At 42.5% G+C, this 23,461-nt stretch overlaps 1 protein-coding gene and 1 long non-coding RNA gene across 2 annotated transcripts; both read right to left on the bottom strand.

The window, feature by feature from the left end:
- Positions 1–2,730: 2,730 nt before the first annotated feature.
- LOC309327443 (vomeronasal type-2 receptor 26-like) lies at positions 2,731–12,018 on the bottom strand. Its single transcript, XM_081836720.1, has 5 exons — positions 9,626–12,018; positions 8,256–9,119; positions 7,658–7,885; positions 6,864–6,990; positions 2,731–4,775 (listed from the first exon to the last, which is right to left on the bottom strand). Exons 1-5 carry the CDS (start codon positions 10,010–10,012, stop codon positions 3,874–3,876), a joined length of 2,508 nt encoding a protein of 835 aa, XP_081692846.1. The 5' UTR covers positions 10,013–12,018; the 3' UTR covers positions 2,731–3,873.
- An 8,607-nt stretch (positions 12,019–20,625) lies between these two features.
- On the bottom strand, positions 20,626–22,929 carry LOC309327579. The gene is made up of 2 exons (XR_014150580.1): positions 22,486–22,929; positions 20,626–21,213 (listed from the first exon to the last, which is right to left on the bottom strand). It is a non-coding gene; the product is annotated as an uncharacterized lncRNA (long non-coding RNA).
- Between the last annotated feature and the right edge of the window lie 532 nt (positions 22,930–23,461).

Here is a 23,461-nt window from a genome sequence, read left to right as displayed (position 1 = left end):
CATTCCTGGTTCCTAGGAAATGGGGGTGAGCAAACTCTAGGTTCTCCATCCATGTTCTAAAAACCAGAGGTCTTCCCCCAAATGATCCTGGGAATTGCAGTTTGTTAGGGGTTCTGAGGAGTGTAGGTCTGTGAGAGGGAAGTCACAATGGCACAAATCATTTCAGTGGAAGTCATATGCTTTAAAGGCGCATTGGGTGCTCTTGAAAACATAGCATCATAGAATTGTAGAGCTGGAAAGGACCCGAGGGTCATCTAGTCCAACCCCCTGCAATGCAGGAATCTCAACTAGATGATCCATGACCGATGGCCATCCAAGCGCTGCTTAAAAACCTCCAAGGAAGGAGAGTCACTGCTTCAGGCCCTAAGGGCCTCTGGAGCAGGAGAAAGCAAGCTTGCTCTGTCCTCCATGTGACAGCCCTTTCGACTTTAGTTATTGAAGGGGCTTCCTGGTGTGGATCTCATCCCAGTGTTATGAGAGTGTAAGCAACACATTTCCCTCTTTCCTTTCTCCACTCCATGCAGAACTGCAATGGTAACCAGAAGGCTAGAGTTTGGAGCCCAGCCAGGGCTGGCTGTGGGCAGCATCCTTGCATTGCCAGGGGTTGGGCTAGATGACCCTTGGGATCCCTTCCAACCCTGCCATGCTATGATTCTATCAAGCAACTAAAGGAACAAAAAGATGCTTCTGAAACATTTGGAAATCATAGGAACACTCTCCCCACCAGTGGCTTCTATCTTCCTTAGGAAATAGGCAGGCCAGAACAAGGAGGGAAAGGCTCAGAGTTCAGGTAGGTGCAAATGCCAATGGAGTGCCCTATACTATAAGAATGCTTCCTTCCCGTGTCCCCCACCCTCATGTGCCAGACTGCTGCTAGCATGGCTGGGAGCCAGGCGCCTGCTGATTGCTCCGTTTTCTATGCAGGGAGGGAGCCTTTCTCCAACATATACTTTGTTCTGTCCAAATCCCTGGAGAGACGTGACGACCCTCAGGTATTGGGGCAAAGGGAAGGAAGGGGTCCCTGTGAAACACGTTTGGGGATTCTGTGGCTTCCAACAAGTGCTTTTCAGAAGCATTGCTCCCTCCAACAGGGGAGGCTGAGCCATAGCCATAACAGCTAGTTGCCTTTGATAGGCAATTGTCTCACCCTCTTTGAAAGCCATCCCATCCAAGATGCTCTTGTGGTGCATCTGATTCTCCTATGCTTCCTTGCTCCTGCAAGGAGATGACTATTGTGAGATCCTTTGGTTAACATCTATCTGGGCTGGAAAATATTAAAAAATCAGAGGACTGGTGAGCTTCCCTTGAAGCACAACTGATCAAAGGCAGGCAGATCTGTTAGCATCTTGATAAAGATGCTCAAAAGACAAAGGATCCTATAATACCCTGTTAGTGTCTCAGAAAAAACTCCCAAGCTGATGGAGAAGAGAGCAGTTAAGTGGTCAGTGGGGCTCCAGGTTGCGGTTTCTGGATCCCACCACAGCCCTTCCAAGTTGCCAAAGAAATCAATGTCACAACAGTTTTTCCCCTCACACCTCCTCCCCATGATACCTCATGGGGCCTTCTCAGACATATGCTGTGTCTGAACCAGCAGATCCTACCAAACCAAATAATCTAGGATCCAGTCAGAAAAGGAGTGTGCGCAGTCATACCAGTGTTACCGGAAAAATCCGAGGGCTCCCTTGGACAAACAGTAAAGACATCAACCAGAGTAAATTGGAGCAAATCAGCAGCCTGTAGGCTTGGCCTTTATTGACTGTTGCAACAGGGTGCTCCCCTCACTTGCAGGTGAGAGGAAAGACACAGAAAAATGGTGTGCAAGACCTTATAAAAACTTTTGAAATTCCCATCCTCTAGGTCAAGCCCACCCCCAGAAACATCATGCATACATTACAGAAAGGAGGGGTTGAGGGAGGAGTTGTGGTGGTAACCTGAGTGTCCTGTCACCTGGCTGGTTCCCTTCTCCTCCTCCCCATGAGTCATTTTCTGAAGACAAAAGGTAGTCGCAGTTTCCTGCCCCCTGAGGAATCATTGTCTGCTGCTAAAAACACTGATGCTGCCTGTTTGGGATACCAGCACTCTGAAGCAGGGGACTTGTGATAGTGTTTAGGGATAGGAGAAGACATTTCCCCAAATCCCATCTGGCTCAAACCTTACTCCAATGTGCTCAAGAGCATTGGCAGAGGTCATCATACCAGGCAACCAAAGCACCTATATTTCTTACGTCTTTGGCTCAGGGATCTGTCCCCTCCTACTTTCCTCTCTCCCTATATTCCCCTCTCCACTGCCACATTGGAACCATCAATTCAACATTTCATAACTTAAACACTTTCAAAAACTTATTTGCTAGACATTCTGATCCAGTTTCTTTCAATACTCCTTTCCTGAAAGGAAATTTTGAAAATTGAATAGATCCTGGAAGGGCCGTCTTAAGTATATCCGATGACATGGCGCAAAGATCCCCCGCCCCCCTGTTTCCCAGAGTTGCTGACCTTTTTACAGCACTGCCGGCAGCTTTGCGGGGCTGGAGGAGATGGGCAGCTGCTGGAGGGCGGCTCCTCTGGCGGGGAAGAGGCGGAGGCTCTGGGCATGGTGCTGCTTCAGCGAGGGCGGCAAGCTGATGCCGGGAGGCGCCACGTCCAGCCTCCGCCTCTTCCCTGGCGCCCTCCAGAACTTGGCGTCCTGGCACCCTGCGCCGCTTGCCTCTATGGGCAGGACGCCCCTGGATCCTGGATCTCTATGAAAATGGGCAGCTTGATCTTCAATCTAAACCCATGAGTTCCTTCTCCAGACATTGAAATAAATTACTCAGCAATATTTTTTTAATCCCACAATTTGTGTAGATTCTGGAAGTTCAGAGTTTGTTGGAGCTGACAATGCAGTGTTTTTCATCTTTTAATCAGTTGCTCAACTAAAGATACACAGACACTTCAAGGCCAATTGAAAGAGGCCATTAGAAGAGGTGTTACGGAAGATAATAAGTTTGTATACAACTGCACTGTAAGATCAAAATGATAATTTCTGAAGAAAGCAAGACATATATGCCCAGCTTCAATGCACACTACAATCCTGATCTGAACTGGGGAATATCACTCCTTTTATATGCAATGGGAGGTTTTTTTTTTTTAAAAAAAAGACATTTTCATTATTGTTAAAACCAGATAAATTCTGTTTTGCTTAAATAAATTCCATTTTACTTTTGAATTACCTGGTTGACCCATGATCAACCCATCCATGCTCCTCCTTTGCCTATAAGCTCTTAGAAGCCTTCCCATAAATATATGGGTCCTGTTCTGTTCTTCAGTAAGAGGTTTTAATAAGATGTTCCTCTGGTGTCTATTTAAATGCTGGAGTGGAGTAGTGACACTTCAACAATGTATTATTGTGGGAGAGGCGCTATGCAGCCCAGGAAGGCGCTAGAGTGTAGAGCTGTGGATTAAAGAATAACTCTGAATATTTAGCTTGCCATAGCGGTATTCTATGCATACTCTACCGTGTGGTAGGTACCACTAAATAGCCATTTGATATTCTGGCATATTTATTCAATGGAAATGAAGGAATGAAAAATGTCCATGCCTGCTATTGTGACAAATGACCTTAGGGTGGGCTAAATCAAATGAAAAACCAATCCTGGAACTCCATACAGTGGTGAACACTGAAGTTTCACTCAAGTAACATTTTTAATCCATTATATTTAATTCTGAATAATATATCACACAACTGTCCTAATTTGTTTGTTGAGAGAAAGTAAATAAAATGACTAAGGTCATCCATGTTTATTTGTAAGACATGTTCATTTGTCCACCACATCAACAGTATTAACATCTCACTGGAGGAAAGCATGATGGCAGAAATTGCAGGTCTTGGAATATGTTAGAATTTCCTCTTTATTAACTGCTCCTTACTGTTCAAATAGGGCCTCAGCACAATAATGTAGCATTTGGGAGCAAAGATGGAACCCAGCAAGCCAGAACTAGAGGCCAAGATGGAGAAGATCTCCACAGCCACCATGTATTTTCCTTTGGTGCTCAAGTAAACTGGAACAAAGGATATCCAGACACTACAAAACACTAACATGCTGAAGGTTATAAATTTGGTCTCATTAAAGCTGTCTGGCAGTTTCCTAGCTAAAAATGCCACAACAAAGCTGACCATAGCCAGGAAGCCCATGTAACCAAGAACACAGTAAAACATGGTGACGGACCCTTCATTACATTCCAGTATAATTTCTCCCACCGTGGAGTGCATGTCAAGATGGGGGAATGAGGGAGAGGTTATCAGCCATACAGTGCAAATACCTGCTTGGATAAGAGAACAAGAAAACACAATGGTGCCTGCCAGTCTTTTCCCCACCCATTTCCTCATTATGGATCCTGGTTTAGTGGCCATGAAGGCCAGAACCACAGTGATGGTTTTGGCCAGCACACAAGAAACGGTCACTGTGAAAATGACAGCAAAAGCAACTTGTCGGAGAAGGCAGATCACTCTTTCTGGTGGGCTAAGGAAGAGCAAAGGGCAGAGAAAGCAGAGCAGGAGGGAAGTGAGGAGAGCGTAGGTGAGATCCCGATTGTTGGCTCTGACGATTGGCGTGTCCTGGTTTTTAATAAAGATGGCTAGAACCAACACTGTGAGCAGAGAAAGGGAAAGAGCCAAAGAAGCCAAGCTCGTCCCTAGATGCTCTTTTATAGACAGGAAGATTATTGCCTTTGGGATGCATTGTGATTGGCCTTTGTCTGGATATCGATCTTCACTACATCTGTCGCAATTGTCCATGTCTGGAAAAAGAAGAGATGCAGGTTCTGGGTGTGCCGGACCGAAACTGTCTATTACATCCTAACATTAAACTGGAGTACCAAAAGGATTCCTAGACAGAACAAATACACCTTTGGACCAGAAATCAGCATAATTTGCTGGGTTGGCTGCCTATGTTATGCTAACTTCCCAGGGGCCATCATCTGTTGTATAGATTGCTGCGGAGACAATGATGTTTGAAGATTTTAGAACATTTATAGTGGAGTGGCTCCTTCAGACATATATTCAATCTCCCATGCATTAATCATAAAGTGGTAGATACATTTAGGGCAGAGTTCTATCAACTGCTTGATTGCAAGCTTCTCTTATATTACCTCACCCTCTCCCACATCAGACTATCCAGATGTTTAGGTCCCCATCAGAGATCCTCCTCCTTATGTCTCCTCTGAAACAGGTTTGGAAGGTGGCATCAAGGGAAAGGGGCTTTTCAATGGTGTCCCTCGTTTATGGAACGCTCTCCCCAGAGAGATTCACTTGGGGCCAACTTTGACATGACTTTGGTGCTAAGCAAAAACATTTTTGTTTCCCATGGCATTTGAATGTTGATGTCATTGTTCCTGGGATTGAGTTGAAGGTGTAGATTATTTTGTGGTGATGACGTCATGGTTGTGGGAGAAGACACTTGTAGGTTGGGTATGCTTTATGTGCTCACCAGCTTGCATTATTGTTCGTTAACTATGGAATTTGTATGCTTTTATATTTCCTATGTGCTATTTTAAATTGTTCATTCACCTAAGAAATTTTCTTAAAAGGTGATTCATACATTGAATAATTAATAATAATATTAGTAAGTCCTAGCCAAATTCACTGGATGCATTCCTGTGTAAGTTATCTTACGGACCCATCCTCAGTTATCTCCTGCTGCATAACACACCAGAAAATGAGGGCGAAATTTCGATTTCTGAAAAAGTTTAGATAAACTGTAGAAATGCTGCCAAAAGAGACTAACACCATTCAAAGTCAGTGGTAACCTCTGATTGATCATCAATAGGAGTCCCATGCAAATCACATCACTAGGGAGGGGAAAGATGGCTTCTAACTTAGAATCAAAAGGAATATCATAAAAAGATACTAGTTGGGTTTCTGAGTGTTGCTCCAATAAGATATGAAAATTTATACAATTATTACCATTGAAAGCCTCAAGCGTCTGTACATGACCCCAGTTAAACTTGCCAAAATATACCATTCGTCTGATAATAAATGTTGGAAATGTAAAGAAAACGAAGGAACATTCTTTCACCTCTGGTGGACATGCCCTAAGGTGAAGGTCTTCTGGGAAATGATATATAATGAGCTGAAAAAGGTATTTAAGTATACCTTCACTAAGAAACCAGAGGCCTTCCTTCTGGGTATTGTCGGCCAGAAGGTGTTAAAGAAGGACCGAACATTTTTTATGTATGCAACAACGGCAGCAAGGATACTCATCGCAAAAAACTGGAAAACTCAAGATCTACCCACACTGGAAGAGTGGCAGATGCAACTGATGGACTATATGCAACTGGCCGAGATGACTGGCAGAATCCGTGACCTGGGAGAAGAGAAGATGGAGGAAGACTGGGAGAAATTCAAGAAGTATCTACAAAAACATTGTAATTTGGTTGAATGCTAAGAAGGATGCTAGATTATAAAAAACTGGCCACCACTAAATTAGATTTGAAATTTGATGATAAGTGAGACTAAAGAAAATATAAAATTTTTTGGAAGAAGTGCTAGATTATATTTGAATGAGTGGACATGAGACTGTAAACAAGTTGATAATTTGTTTGGAAAAAACTTTTAACGATGTAAATGGGAGCGGGAGACGTGAGGGAGCCCAAAGAAGTGATGAAATTATGTCTGTGATAGAAGTAAGACTGTTTATTATTTGTGCATTTATATTTAAAAACTTTAATAAATATTTTTTTTTTTTAAAAAATGAAAGCCTCAAGCGTCTGAGCTTCAGCTATTATAGAAGGAACAATGGCATCAATGATTGGCTCATTTTTTGCTGAAACCGTCTCCTTACGTATGTTACAATGTGCACTGTCTTTGAAGTATTTCTTGTCTCTTACCCTTTTGGGATGAAATCTTGCCTTGAGGGCATGGAGAACAATCATAGCAGCAGAATTTCTCCCCCTCCTTCTTTTTCTTGCTGGAGCCAGGAGGGCAATTTGGGTTACATGTAGAAAGGGGTGGGACCTGTCCATTTGAATAAACACACAAATAGTTTATCACCGAGAATAAAATAACAGATGTAAACTCAAGGTGTGTTGGCTGGTTGTTTTTTTTTGAGAAACTTGTTTCAGGTTTTTGGGGTGATTGAGGTTTGATTGACTGATTGATTTCAAGCAGTTAAATGGTTGGAATACATTGGCTACATTCCTATCAAATACTGTATGGATATAAAGTAGCTTGTACATGATGAGGTTTTAGACAGGATTAAGAGTTGCTGATGGTCTCCATTGCCAATGGGACAAAATACAGATTTTTAGTAATGCAGCAGCAAAATTGTGTACTTTTCCATAAAAATACTAATTTTACATCATTTGTAGCTTAATGCATACTAATCATTTTATGATATAGAGGCATGTGATGTTGCATGTGTATGCATGCACAGCCAGTTGAACGCAGTGGCTTATAACAGTGTTATGCTTTTTTAATATAAGCATTAAATTTACAGATTTATAGACATAGTGATAATTTTCATATATGGAAACATGGTGTTCTAGGCTTCCATAATTACGGGTTCAGGATTTGAGTTATGCAAGAAGTGCACCAAGACTGCTATCCATTTGCTCTGTTTTATTAGTTGGTGCAATAATATTCAATTTCCCTATACAGCCTGGAAATCACAGTTGTGCCCCACCTGCTTAAAGCTTCTGTGCCACACCATTTTTTCATCATCAATTGAAAATTCCTTGGCTGTGGGAGCCTCCAAATCTATTTTTCCAAACTTGACTCTCAGGAAGCAGTTATTTGGAAAAATGACAAAATTGGTAATATCAAATCCATTCTTCAATTCCAAACTCTCACCAAAAGAAACTGTTTCTCCCACGCTGTTGTTAAATGAGACACTCCTAAGAAAGGGGTGGAGCTGAGTAGAAAGAGGAACAGAAGGACAGGAACAATTGATTAAAACTCGAACATCTCTCAGATCTTTTCCACACACAATTATTTCCAGGGGAGGGAACTTGTTAGATTGAAGCTTTTGTTGGCAGTTGAAAGATGAATGAGAAAATAAACAAGTGCTAGTCTCCAAACCCAAGCATCTCTGGGTAGGGCTGCAAGTGACTTTTTCCTGGAATGCAGGAAAGTCACAGTAAGTATGAACAATACTGAATTTGATGTTCTTAAAGATCTTATTTAGTATAGGGTAGCTTCCTATAACGGCACTGTTCTATATGCCCCTGGGTTGTCATTCCTCTGCTTATATCAATAGAGTTGAGTCTCAAGAAAGATATTACCTGCCAAGGCTGCAGATTTGGAAGCACCCACCTCCCTTTGTCTTCCATAGTTCTGCGTTTGTACCTGGTTCGGAAAATGACATGTAAAGCATGTGCTACAACATAGACTGCATTGTAGATGCTGTAGCTGTGGCCAGTCATGCTCGTCTCAAAGCCAGATGAAGGGAGATATTCAAGCTTCTCCTTTCCAGTGCAGATTTTATTAACCTGCTTCTTTGTCTTAGAGCTTGGAAATGAACATCTGAATGCTCGTTCCCAGAACAACTTGAGAAAAATGTCTTCATTGGTCCCCAGAGGATTTATGAGCTGAAGAAATGTTCTGAATCTTTGAACCTCTTTTGAATGAACCCTGAAGGAGATGGAACCGTGGAAGGCTTCCATACTTAAGGTCATTTGGTAGAAGAATTCTGTAAACTCCAGCTGAGCAGTCATGATCCACACCTTTCCTACTGGTGTATTTGCGCTATTTGTTATTTCACCTATGATGAGCATTGTTCGTAAACAAAGCATGGACTTGGTTTCTCCAAAGACAACAACAGCACTGGCTTTGCTCTCCGCAATAACTTTGTAGATTTGGAGCCACTTGAGACTTAGAGAAAATAAAATTCTCCAGTATGTGTTTTTTGGAGTTCTCTCTGAGAAAGCAAAGCAGATGCCTCTCTGGGAAAGCAGAAGTTGCATGGACTGCAAAAATCTCTCCCCGCTCTCTCCCTCTATAGCGATAAACCCAACCCACGTCCATCCAAAGTGCAGAAGCAACTGAGCAATGCCAGTGTATTGATGGGCTTCGTTTGGAACCATCCGGTAGAAGGGAGTAGACTGGACTTGATCACTGTCTTCTGGAGCAAAGGAGCCATAACTGAGCTAAAAATAAATAAGGAAGCATATTATGTCAATGTAATAGAGGGAATTGCTACATGCATCTGTAGTGAAAGGGCAATTGTGATTGGGATTCACCTCTCCTGCTAGGCCAAAGTGTCCAGGATGGAGCAAGTTGATTTGATGGCATCACTGCAAAATCAGTGCATCTTGAATGCAAAGATATTCCTGAGAGTGTCATCAGCTTCAGCCTTTGTAAGAGTGGAGTGTGGTCCTAGCATAGTGGATTTGTGGCTTGTGAAATATTTCACGTAACCAAGAATGTTTACTGGAGATTTGTTAAGAGTGCAAGAATTGTAGCCCTGTAACAGATCTCCTAACAATTCTCAGCATGCTTAACAAGCTACAGTTCTCAGGATTCTGAGTGTTAAGGTGGAATAATAGTGCTTTAACTGTATAGTGTGGACGTGATCTTTGTCTCTCAGAACCGGAAAACTTTTCTGGGTAGAAAAGGAAAATGCAAATGACTCATGAAGCTACCTGTATCTTACCTGTGGAGTCTTGTAAACACCCAGGATGGCTGCCATATGGAGAGAGGTTTCAAAGTCAAGTCCCCCAATGACACCCAACAGACTTTCCTGAGTGTCACACTTGTAGTTGGGAACAAATTTCTGCTGTGTGAATAGAAGCTCCAGAGTTGCCCGATAGGTCATCCTTTCATTGTAATAACTATCGTAGATGTGAAATCCCAAGGTGATATTTGGCAAGATCTCAGGATTCTCATTGATCTCCTTGACAGCAAATACCAATGCCAGAATATGCTGGTAGTTCTTTGGCACAACCCTGCAATGAGAGTTACTTGATATTGAGTTACCAGGTATGCTAGGCATTGTGTGACATAGAGATGGGTGAATCTGTCTGTTTGGGTTTCTCTCCATTTCTCTCCCCCCCACCCAATCTTAAATTCTGTTTTCAATCGCATATAGGATATATGTTCCTGATTCAAACCAATACTCAATTTTTGGCAGGCAAAGATATAAATATGGGTGGATCTGTCAGTTTTGATTTCTCTCTGTTTCTCATTTTTCCAATCTTAAGTTTACATTCTGATATCAGTTTGTGATTAAAAAAAAAAAAAAGGCCACCAGCATTTTAGTGCAAATTTCTCCTAATATTCATATTTTTGTATGCAGTTCTGCCCATTGTAAACATTTTTGCAAAGTGATGTCTGCAGATATAATGCATTTTTAAATGTTAATTCACCAAAATATGCATTGTTATGTACACTTTACCCTTGTATGCATTACTTGACTGGAGAACTGCACTGCAAAATTTGGAAAAGTTTGAAGTTCATGGAATAGCTGGGTTCAGGTTTACATATTGTTTCATTACTGTTAAAAAGATAGGTTCATCTTTAAAAGAGAGCAGAATGGAATTTCCCCACCACCACCCTTACTTCTCTCACTCATGCACAGATATCCATCTCTCTCTGCTTCAAACTGCATTAAAGAGTATTGGTCTTCATTTCTGTGTAAACAGGGTTAAAAGGTAAAGGGACCCCTGACAATTAAGCCCAGTCACGAACAACTCTGGGGTTGCGGCGCTCATCTCACTTTAAAGGCTGAGGGAGCCGTTGTTTGTCCGCTTCCACAGACAGTTTTTCAGGGTCATGTGGCCAGCATGACTAAGCCGCTTCTGGCGAAACCAGAGCAGCGCACGGTAAACAGGGTTAGGATTTGGATATTAATGAGCATCAAATAAAGTCCTTACAATACATTAAGTAATTGCTGGAAGGTGTGGTATTTCTTGAAGTCTTCCCAGTTAAGAGAAGGAAAGAGATGAGAAGTAAGTCCACCAATGATCAGGTCACCTGGCTGATAATACTTGTGTGGAATATGGAATGGGTCACTGATGGTGCACGTACTGATCATTTTTCCATTACATATCATCCATGGAAGCAACAAGAGCACTAGCATCACAACAAATATCATGCTCATCTTCCTTTTAGGCAGAGAGCTCTGCATTCCATTTACAACATTGGTCTTCGGATCAGTCACAAAGCAGGTTATCTTGAATGGTACTACATGCTACCTAAGCAAGAGATGAATTCCTGAGACCTTGGTTACAAAATCAAGAAAAGATCTGAGATTAGACTTACAGAATCTGGCTTTCCCCTCTTACTTGAAATGCCAGAGACACTGGGGGTTGCATTTGCATTTAGATATCTAGTAGTGGTCTCTGGAAATGCACTGGGGCCACATGAAAAACATATTCAGTCATCTTGAGATTGATAATTATAGGGGAGTTAATGATCGTTTATCCAACCTGAAGCAGCAGGTGTGTTGGAAGAATGGGGGGGGGGTTACTTGTCATATCTTAACCATAATAAGTAGTTGTTGCTTCATTGTGGAACAGCTGAAATGTATGGAGAATATGCTGTAATGGGACAAACAAAATTATAAATCCTGGGCCTTGGGACTGAGTTAGGGTGGAAGCATGTCTGCCTGGTAGGGATAGGTGAATCTCTCCATTATGATATTGCTCCATTTCTCATTTTTTTTTTTCTAATCTTATGTTCAGTTTTCAGGAGCATATAAGATATATGCTCCTAATTCCAATCAATTCTCATTATTGGCCAAAACTTTTAAGGAACGCTTACAATTTGCCACAGGGGATAGAATAATTTCAGGCTATCTTAATGACATCTTCAGTAAAACTTTAGAGAAACATACAACATCCCTCTTAGGTTCCTGTCAAGGAAAGAACACAGATAGCTTTCTGGTAGGAATGTTTCTTTCACACAACCCTGCAATGAGAATTACTTGAACTGCACTGCAAAATTTTGGGAACTCCAGATTTCAACTGATGACTGTTTTGGTTCACAGATTGTTTTGCTGGTGAGAAGTTTCATCTTTAAATGAGAATTGAATCAATTTTCTCCCTATATGTTGTGGCTTTTGGATGGAGTCCGGCACGCTTCCCTGTGCCCCACTGGACTCCCGTGGATAGCTCTCCGTCAGCTTCCTGTAGCAGAGTCGTCGCAGCGGTAGAAAACTGTTGCAGTGTGTGTGTAATAAATCAGACTGCACGCAAGCGTTCTTGCTTATCTCTAACAGTCTTTAATCGTGTAGAAAAACATTATAAATCAGCCCGGCGAGAGAGCGCACATCTTGCTGCCTCGCCGCAAAAGCGAAAGGAAAAAAAACACAGAGAAAACACTCCTCTCTGCGAACATGACCATGCCTCAGAATGTGAGACGTCACTCAGAACTGTTTAACCCTGTAAGTTCTGATTCTCTTCACACCCCCTCTCGTCTCGCATCCTGAGGGAAACTGTGAACACACATCTACAGATCTCTGAGAGTTCAACTCCCTTACCATTGCCTCTCGTCCCTTCCTGGCATCTTTCTCAGGCAACTGTTGAACCTCCTCAAAACTCCCAGGTTCGCACTGTGCGAAACCAACCCACGCCCTGGTGACCTGAAACCTCTCAGGTGGAACTCCCTTCGTGGTGCGGGTGGACCGTCTGAGCACAAACCCAGGTGCTCCTTCTGACCCACTGTGGTCAGCAAGTGTGTCCTCTACATCAGAAGACTCCCCCTCTGACTTAGTGCGTCTTCGGGCCTTCTGTACTTTGCTAACAGGAGACGAAGGCTCACTCTTGGGCTCTCTTTTAACAACCTGTGGAGATGCCCAACCCTGTTCTTGACCCTGTTCAGAGACTTGGTCCTCAGCAACAGGTTCAGTCTCTAGCTCTCCTTCCTCCTCAGAATCAGACAGACATTCTGAGAGAACGTCATGACTTGCATGGATCTTTGACCAACCATTCTGTTCACAGAACTCAGCATGTTTACTGATCAGAAGCTTGGTCTGATCACCTTCTGGATATGCAAACCTCCACCCCTTTGTCGCAGGTTCATATCCACAAAAGATCATTTTCTGGAACCTCGGGGCACCTTTCTTCCGTTGAGCCTTTGGCACAGGCACCCAGGCCTGTGAACCAAACACACGGAAGAAATGCAGCTTCGGCTTCATTCCGTGAAGCAAGAAATACGGGGTGTCACCTACCACTGAATTGTAGGACCTGTTCATCGTGAAACTGGCCGTCCTCCAAGCCTCGCTCCAAAAACTCAGGCAAACCGGAGTCACACAGTAAAACCTCTGTTGTTTGAGCCAGAGCTTCACTTCTGAGCTCTGCCACGCCCCTCTCCTGAGGAGAAGTAGCACCCGTCACCTTGTGACGTATCCCCTTCTGACGAAAAAAACTCTGCAGAGCAGACCCAGTAAACTCTGCACCTCGGTCACTCTTGAACCCCTGCACTTTGGTGGAGAACCGTAGTTCCACTGCCACAACCCAATCTTTGATCAGTTGCGCTGCTTTGCCTTTTGTTCTCAGCGAGAAGCACCAGCCATTTTGGCTAAAATCATCTGTCAGCGTCAGCACATACCTGGCCCCGCCCAGACTCGGCTTTGGCATGGGTCCAAAAAGGTCTGTGTGCACAAGCTCAAAAGGTTTTGTGGTTACCCTCTCCAACCTGGGATAACTGCACCCTTTTACCTTTGCCTTTCTGCATGCCCTACAATCTAGGGATTGGTCACATAGTTTTATCCTGCACCCTACTGTGTACTGGGGCAACCTTTGGATACCTTTCCAAGAGCCATGTGACATTCTTTTGTGCCACAAGCAAGCACATGAATCATGAGTGGGAACGTTTGCACACTTCGCCTGTGCTCCCTCAGCATTCCCCTCACCCTCCAGAGGTGTCTCCAAAACGAAGAGATTGTTCTGACATGCAACACTGACGAGTTGTCTCCCACCCCTGGAAATAGAACAGACATTATTTTCAATGCAAACCGTGTACCCCTGCTTCAAGAGACAAGATACAGATAAAAGACAGTGTTTCATCTCAGGCACAACGTAAACTTCCAGCTCCGCCTGCAAGAAAGAAACATAAACATTTGCCACATTAGACAAAGGCCTCTGTGACCCATCAGCAAAAACAACTGTTTTCCCAGCTGAAACAGCTCTGCAGTTCCACATTTCGACACCAGGTGTCGCTGTTATCAGGTGATGGCTGGCTCCAGAGTCGATTACCCAGCGCAACACTCTGTCCTCACTGGAGTTGGCCTTTAAAGTTGCCATAGAGGCAGTTAGGTGATAAGGACCGTCTTCACTCCCTGAGTTACGTCCTCCCTGCGCTTTCCCACGCTGGCCTCCTTTCCTGGACTGGCTGCCATGGGAAGCGACCTTGGAGACATCCTGCCCAGCCTCTCTGGCTTTCTGGGGGCAGAAACGACACAGATGGTCAGGAGAATTGCAAACAAAGCAGCGACGAGTGGAAAAAGCCTGAACTGTGCCTTCCGCTGGCCTGGCCCCCCCTCTGCAACCGGATGGGGTCTCTGTGCCAGCTCGGCCCTCTCTGACATGGCGTTCCTGTTCGTCACTCAAGCGTCCAGTCACATACTGGAGCGTAAGAGCTGCAGGATCCATCGATTCCAAAGTTAGACAGAAATTGTCATAACTTTTGTCCAAAGAGCTGAGCAAAATATAAACTTTCAGTTCCTCAGAAAAGTTGACTTGCAACAGCCTCAACTGGTTAAAAACAGAGAGCATCTCAGTTACATGCTGTCTGATGCTGTCACCAGGACGCAGCCTCATCTCAAACAAGCGTCTGGTAGTGTGGATCTTTGCCCCAGCCGTGGTCCTGTGTGCACTCTTTCCAGTGCCTGGTAGGCCTCATGAGCAGTCTCCAGCCCCTCTACCAAAGGTAGCTGCGAACCCTCCAAACTGAGCACAATAGCTCCCAGGGCTTTCTGATTTTTTCTCTGCGAAGCATGAGCAGTTGCAATATCTGCTGCCGAAGCATCGGCTGCCGCTTGTTGTGGAGGCCCTAGTACCGCCTCCCACAGACCCTTGGCTACCAGCCAGGCCTTCAGCTTCCTACTCCACTCTTCCCAATTTCTTCCGTTTAATTTTATGAAGAGTACGGAGTATGATTCATGGCTGTCTGCCATCTTCTCCCCCGGGGCTGAGCGTACTCACGTAAACAGCAGCTCCTTCTGGCACCCGGTCCTGAAGAGATGATTCCTCCCAGCGAGCTCCGCTGCCTCAAACGTTAGGCAGGACTCCAGCTGGCTTCAACACACACCAGCACAACTTGGCAACAGTTTCATAGGTTTGGCTGACTTCCCATAACCTGTGGCTTTTGGATGGAGTCCGGCACGCTTCCCTGTGCCCCACTGGACTCCCGTGGATAGCTCTCCGTCAGCTTCCTGTAGCAGAGTCGTCGCAGCGGTAGAAAACTGTTGCAGTGTGTGTGTAATAAATCAGACTGCACGCAAGCGTTCTTGCTTATCTCTAACAGTCTTTAATCGTGTAGAAAAACATTATAAATCAGCCCGGCGAGAGAGCGCACATCTTGCTGCCTCGCCGCAAAAACGAAAGGAAAAAAAACACAGAGAAAACACTCCTCTCTGCGAACATGACCACGCCTCAGAATGTGAGACGTCACTCAGAACTGTTTTTTTTTAAATGATATTTTATTAAGTTTTACAGAAAATTAACAATCAACAAAAATCACAAAAACAACAAACAACAAACATCAAAAATGCAAACAAGACAGGGAATAAAAAAGAAAACATAAAAAAGATTTAACATAAAAATGGAAAAAAAACCTCTTTTTCAATTTAATAACCTTCAAAACCTTCTTTTCTTTACTCCCACCCGCCTTCCTTTCTTGTATTCCACTTTAAAAATTATTTCAGCAAGCTCATGCATTATTCATTTTCATCCTTTATCCCTCCCTTTGTACTCTTATTTATCTTAGTCACTAGAACCCCTTCCTTTCATTTTCAATGCCTTCAGCATTCATAAATTTTACAATGCTTTTGTAAATACGCTTTAAACTTCTTCCAGTCCTCTTCCACCTGCTCTTCTCCTTGATCTCGGATTCTGCTGGTCATTTCTGCCAGTTCCATATAGTCTATTAGTTGCATCTGCCATTCTTCCAAGGTGGGTAGATCTTGCGTCTTCCAGTGCTTTGCAATAAGTATTCTTGCTGCTGCTGTCGCATACATTAAAAATGTTCTGTCCTTCTTTGGCACCAATTGGCCGACCATACCCAGGAGAAAGGCCTCTGGTTTCTTCAAGAAGGTATACTTAAATACCTTTTTCAGTTTGTTATAAATCATTTCCCAGTATGCCTTGATCCTTGGGCACGTCCACCAAAGGTGAAAGAAAGTTCCTTCAGTTTCTTTACATTTCCAACATTTATTATCGGGCAAATGGTAGATTTTTGCAAGCTTGACTGGCGTCATGTACCACCTATATATCATTTTCATAATATTCTCTCTTAAGGCATTACATGCCGTAAATTTCATACCGGTGGTCCACAACTGTTCCCAGTCAGCAAACATAATGTTATGGCCAACATCTTGTGCCTATTTTATCATAGCAGATTTTACCGTTTCATCCTCAGTGTTCCATTTCAACAGCAGATTATACATTCTCGACAATATCTTAGCATTGGGTTCTAACAATTCTGTTTCCAACTTTGATTTTTCCACCTGGAAACCATTTTTCCTATCCAAGTTATAGGCCTCTGTTACTTGAAAATAGTGTAACCAGTCTCGCACCTTATCTTTAAGTTTCTCATAACTCTGCAATTTCAAATTGTCTCCCTCCTGCTCCAAAATTTCCCAATATTTTGGCCAATTAGATTCCATATTAAGTTTTTTCAAGGCCTTTGCCTCCATAGGTGAAAGCCACCTTGGGGTTTTGTTCTCCCAAAAATCCTTATACTTCATCCAGACATTAAACAGTGCTTCCCTGACAATATGATTTTTAAATGCTTTATGTACTTTAACCTTACCGTACCACAGATATGAATGCCACCCAAACGCACTATCGTATCCTTCCAAATCTAGAATGTCCGTGTTTTCAAGAAGTAGCCAATCCTTCAACCAGCAGAAAGCTGCTGCTTCATAGTACAGCTTAAAGTCCGGCAGGGCAAACCCCCCTCTATTCTTTGCATCAGTAAGAATTTTATATTTTATTCTGGGCTTTTTGCCCTGCCAGACAAATCTAGAAATTTCTTTTTTGCCACTTCTTGAAACAGTCCATCTTGTCAATAATTTGTAACATCTGAAAGAAAAACAACATTCTTGGCAATACATTCATTTTAATAGCCGCGATTCTACCCAGTAAGGAAAGTTTCAAATTTGTCCAAATTTCAAGATCTTTTTTCACTTCTGACCAACACTTTTCATAGTTATCTTTAAATAAGTTAACATTCTTAGAAGTCATATTCACCCCTAGGTATTTTACTTTTTTCACCAATGTTAAGCCTGTTTCTTCCTGAAACCTTTCCTTCTCAATCGGTGTTAAATTTTTCTCTAATACCATTGTTTTTGATTTATTCAATTTAAAGCCTGCCACCTGGCCAAATTCTTGTATTATTTCCAAGGCTCTTTTAGTGCTAGGGATTGGCTCCTGTAATGTCAGTACTAGGTCATCTGCATAGGCTTTAAATTTGTAATGTTTAGCTCCGACCTGTATACCCTGAATCGGTTGGTCCCTTCTAATCATGTTCAGCAAAATCTCCAGGACTGAGATAAAAAGCAGAGATCCAGTAAGTATTTTGGGACTTCTCTAAAAATTTCAATTCTCACACTTTCGATCTCGAGTGCTTTCTGATAGTGGAGACTCAATATTTTATCTCTTTCTTCCTTTGACCTTAACGAAATCAAACAGTCTCTCGCTTTATTTTTCCTTTGACCCTTCCCAGTCAAAAAGCACTCACTATCTTGAATTCTTGTTCTGAGTCCAGGCCCCAGAAAGCCTCAAATTCTGATGTAAGAAATTCTATTAGTTCTCCTTCTTCTGTTTCTGGGACCGCCCTTATTCTCAGATTATTCTGTTTCTCTTTCAATTCGATCATAGAGAATTGTGCCCTATAGTCATCCAATTTTTTGTTTATTGGCGGTATCTTTTCCTCTACCGCCAATACCCTCTCTTCCACTTCCTCTGCTGTCTTCTTTGTCTCCTTGGATTCCTGCAGCAATCTATCGATAGCCTGGGTGTTAGAATTCACTTTCTGCCCCACATCGTTCACTTTCTGCCCCAGATCATTAATAGTTGAAGTGTTTAAGTCAATCTTGACTGTCAAGTTTTGTAGGGCTGAGAGAATCTTGTCTAATGTTGTAGGTTCCGATCCTGCTCCTTTTGGTTCTTCTCTTTCTGTGGTTTGTGGGGCAGGGAGTCCTATTACAGATGCTCTTCTATGGAATTGTTGTTGCTGTGCCAGCAATTGCTGCTGTTGTCTGGTTTTAGCTCTTGTTGATTTCTCTTGAGACTTCTCCTGAGACTTATCTTGTTGTTTGTCTTGATCCATTACTTTGCCTCTGAGAGTCAAGGTCATTCACACAGCTCACACAACTCCTAGGCTTGTTTCTTAGCAACACCAAAAATGCCAGCTGCAGTGGAAAATCCCGTTATAACACAAAGTTCCTCTAGGGGAGCAGAGTAGCAAAGTGTTTCTTCAATGATGATTGTTATATAGTAACTTCATAGACTTCCCAATGTTAAACAAATAGAAACAATTACAGTCTCAGATGTTCCCTTAAAAAGTTGCCATTCTCCTGCAGAGATCTACAGTAAAAGTTACAATGTCTCTAAAAACGGTGCATTCACAGTGACCTTTAAGTTATTTAAAGCAGTCCGATGCCCAGGAATGAGTGGTGGATTTTCCCCCCCTTTCCCCACTTATGGGGGGGGGGGTTCATCTGTCAGGCAGTGAGATTTAGCTCTTTAAAGCCAATAAATTCCTCTGGTTCAAAGCTCCTTTATCCCTTGCTTTCGCTCTGTTTACAAGATCGGCAAAGCGGACTTCCTGTTTACACTTTGCCGATTTCAGGTCCGAAATTCAGATCAAAGTCCCCAATCAAAGTACCAAAATCAAGTTCGAGGTCCACTTATACTGGGTCTTATTCTTTGATCTTTTCCAATTTCCCCAGTTCTTACTCACGGGTAGATGTTTCAACTCGATGTTTCACAGGAAAAAAGGACAGCGCTCTCTGGTAACTGCTGTGCAGCTTCACTCCGCAGAAGTAGCAATCGACTCCCAGCACAGCGCCAAACCCCCGCTCCGCTCCGAAGCTCTTTACAGAGCTTCTTTGACAGTTCGGGGGGGGGCGCAAAACGTGCCCGCTGAGTCCCACGGCCCCAGGCTTCTCCCGCCTGCGGGTTTTTTGAGGGTCCTCCGCCTCGCTGCAGCGGTGAACCCGATTTCCGCGGAGCTTCTACCTCCTATTCAGAGGAAATCCACCATTACCGGTGGCGCCGCCTCCAGGAAGTCACTCAGAACTGTTTAACCCTGTAAGTTCTGATTCTCTTCACATATGTTAGTATATGAATCATTAAATGAGCATTCAAATGTTTAGCACATGTGATAAAGGGGAAGCAGACATCTAAAAAAATCTATTCACTGATACAAAAAGATGGGAGTGTTAGTTATGACAATGCAAAAATAAATTCATTGTTTGGGAATTTATCATTACTAAAAACTCAATAGCTTGATGAAACCTTGAGGTGAGGACATATCTAGTGGAAAATGTATAAGTGGGACACATTGGACCAAAATGAATAGAGATATTTTGAAGGAAGAGATTTATCAGACTGTTAACAGGTTGAAATAACAAAACACTTGGACTGGATAGCTTTGTAAGTTCTTTCTACAAAACAAGAAAAGAAAAAGGGATCTGCTGGTTAGTGGATTAAGGAACAATTCTGCAATTCTGAAGTTAGCTTGCTGTAGCAGGGTTTTTCTATGTTTGTCTGCCAGATGTTAGGTACCACTGAATAGTCACACATGATATCCTGGCATTTTTGTGCCTTGCAGATGGATATGGAGAAAATGCCAATGTCTGCTAATGTGACACATGAACTTGGGGTAGGATAAATCAAATGGAGAACCAAAACTCTCCAAATGTCCCTGCCAAAATATATTACTGGAGAACCCGGAGAGATTCACTCAACTAACATTTTTTAATCCATTATCTTTTATTTTGGGTAATGTATCACACAAATGTCCTCTGATTTGTTGATAGAAGTGAAGAAAATAACAATGATGATCCATTTGTAAGTTATGTCCATTTGCTCACCACCTCAATAGAGAAGAATATTATGGCAGAAATTGCAGACTCTACAATACTTTAGAATATTTATTTATTGATTGGATTTACAGTGCATCTTACACAATAATGTAGTATTTGCAAACAAACATGTAACTTGGTAAGCCAGTGGAGAAGATCTCCACAGCCACTTGGTACTCAGGAACAAAGGATAGCCAAACACTTCAGAATATCACCAAAATGGTCATTTTTTAATTTTTTGCTTTGGTGTCCTCACCCACAGGTTATGTTTTCATTCCTTTTCCGGAGTTCTGACCCGTATGTCATCATTTTGCTAATCTTTGAAGTCTAAATCTGCTGGTCACCTTCTTCTTCATCTTTCAAGTTCTGATGCACAGGTTACATTTTCCCTCATTTTGGGGGGGAGTCCATCGTGTTTTTTGCTCAAAATACTGCAATACACCTTTCCTTCTAAAAAGAGTGATAATGTTCAGGATAACAGCTGCCCTGGAACAGGAAACGTGGTATTTAAGGGTAGGAGAGGAAACTCATCCCACCTTTCCCATCTACCTCAAATCTTACCCCAACATGCTAGTGTTGCATGTATCTCCAAATCTTGCTGTATCTCCAGATCTGGAAATTTGTGTACAGCTATTAACCAAATGAAAAACAACACAGCCAGCAAACCTGATGGGATACCTGCCAAAGTCTTCAAAGTGGGCAGAATTGAGCTTACCCAACAACTTCACAAGCTCATCAAAAAAATATGGCAGAGAGAAGAGATCCCAGGAGACTTTAGGGATGCCAAAATTATCAATCTTTTTTAAAAAGCTGATAGAACGGATTGTGGAAATTATTGAGGTATCTCTTTCTTGGCCACAGCCAGCAAAATTATTGTAAGGATCTTAGCAAACCGTCTCCTAACTATATCTGAGGACACACTTCCTGGATCCAAATATGGTTTTTGATGTTCTAGGGGGACAGTGGATATGAATTTCACTGCTTAACAGCTTCAAGAAAAATGCAGAGAGCAAAATCAACTCCAGTATATGGCGTTTATCTACCTGACTAAGGCCTTTGATACTGTAAATTGTACTTCCCTGTGGACTGTCCTTCTGAAAAACAGCTGCCCAGATAAATTTGTGAACATCCTTTGGCTCCTCCATGATAACATGACGGCAACAATCGTGGATAACAATGGCTCTCAAAGTCAACCATTCACAGTGGGATCAGACATTAAACAGGGGTGTGTTATCGCCCCAACTCTATTGATTATCTTCATCTCCAACTGGAGAACATCCTTTACCAAGGGTGTCATGGACTTTGAATAAGCACGAGCTCAGGGCAAAAAGGAGAAACAGCAAGAATAAGGCACATTTGACAAACCTTCACCGTGATCAACTCCTGCCAGGAAACCTATGTCCCCACTGTGGAAGGACTTGTGGATCCAGAATTGGCCTCCAGTCACTTCTGGACTCACTGTTAAGACTGTGTTCATGGTCGGAGGAGGATAAGGAGGAGGAGGAGGAGGAGGAGGGCTCAGTATTGGCACTGTTTACTGGGCTGAAACTGCTTTATGACCATATAGCTGATGGTATCGTGTGAGAAGGAGAGCATTCTCATTTCACAATTTTCATGTCTAGGATAATTTAGATTGCCAGGATCAAGGAAACCACTTTCTTCTCTCCCTATATTTCCCTGTCCACTGCCACATTGCAACCGTTGGTGCAACATCCCATAACTTAAATGTTTTCAAAGACTTAATTGCTGGGATCAGACTTTCTGGTCTTGTTTCTTTCAATACTCCTCCTCTTTCCTGGGAAGGAAGTGGAAGCTGATATTTTTAAAACTGAAGAAATTCTGCATTTCTACCAAAAAGGGCAGTTTGACCTTTAGTAGTAAACCCAAAAGTTCCTTCCATAGCAGCCAATTCCAGGGAGGCACAATAATATAATTGTGGGGGTTGGACACCCACAAAGTCAATGAGAAAATCCGGCAGGTGTCAGCGGCACTGCCTCCAAGAGAGATGTTCAGCTCCGTCATCTGCAGCCAGCCAGCAAGGCATCCTTTTCCGGGATGAGGTGGGGTTGGATCCTGCCTGCAGAGGAGGAAGAGGGACCACCATGCAGACGTGCGATGTCACGCTCACACCTGTATATATGCGTGTGATGTCGCACATCCCCATTGCAGCGGCAGGCACCCTCAATCCTGAGGACAAGATGCCATCCCTGGTTCCTTCTCCATATATTGAGATGGGTTACGCAAGAATATTTTTATCTCACCACTGTTTAAATTCTGGAAGTTCAGAGTTTGCTTAAGCTGACAATGTAGAGTTTTTCATTTTTAATCATAGGCTGACTCAACACACCTCAAGTCCGATTGAAAGAGGCCCATTAGAAGAGGCAATACTCAAGATAATGTTTGTACACCACTGAAATTATAATACCCCTATCATAAATTCTGAAGAACGCATGGCGTATTTGTTCAGTTCCAGCAGAGTTGGGGAGGAATAAAAAAGCTAGAATATATCCAAAGACTACAAAATAACAACACGCTGAAGGTGATAAATTTGGCTTCATTGAAGTTGTAAACATATTTTCCCCTAGCAAAAACTGTAGTAAAAAATCTGAATACGGCCAAGAAGCCCATGTAGCCATAACAATATTCTTGTCTGTGGCCCTTTACCTAAAGGGGGGGGGGGAATGCAAGAGCAGGGATAGGGACTTTCTAGAGAAGGTCAATGAATACTAAATAGTTAGGAGTCACAAAATAATAATTATTTTTCAAAGTTTTTATTTATACTTTTCAAGTTTATACATTTCACTAGTTTTACAATCAATTTAACATTTCAAAGTTTGACTTCCTTTCCCCTCTTTCTGCAGTTCCTAAATTTATGTTTTAATATCTTCTGCATATCCAAATTCATTTAATTTGCCCATTTAATTATCTACTTTAAATATATACTCTTATGAAACTGCAGGTTATTACAATAATCCTGCTGTTTTTATCTGTTTGCAATTTATCTGTAAATATTCAATAATTTCTACTCTTTTATAAAAAGTCTGTTATCTTGATTTCTTATTCTCGCGGTAAATTTCGCCATTTCTGTATATTCCATAGGTAGAGGGCCCCATGCGAAATTGGTAGATAGGAACTTGCTATCTAACTTTAATAACTGTCACTTGAGTCTGCTTCTTTCTCCCTTCCCCTCTTTTTGTGTCATATCTATCAGCTTGTGAACTTTGGGGCAAAGGCTGC

This window comes from Podarcis erhardii (genome assembly GCF_964252035.2).
Source record: "Podarcis erhardii genome assembly, chromosome: 13".
Classification (NCBI taxonomy): Eukaryota; Metazoa; Chordata; class Lepidosauria; order Squamata; family Lacertidae; genus Podarcis; species Podarcis erhardii.
This window is presented reverse-complemented; position numbering and strand designations above follow the sequence as displayed.

What these genes read in the sequence shown, in the direction of transcription:
- LOC309327443 (XM_081836720.1), bottom strand. Translation starts at nt 10,012, where the DNA reads ATGGAGAGAAACCCAAACAGACAGATTCACCCATCTCTATGTCACACA. An exon ending in GTGTTTACAAGACTCCACAG is followed by an intron (nt 9,120 to 9,625) that starts GTAAGATACAGG and finishes ATTTATTTTTAG; the next exon opens with CTCAGTTATGGCTCCTTTGC. An exon ending in CAAATCTGCAGCCTTGGCAG is followed by an intron (nt 7,886 to 8,255) that starts GTAATATCTTTC and finishes CTTTCTACTCAG; the next exon opens with CTCCACCCCTTTCTTAGGAG.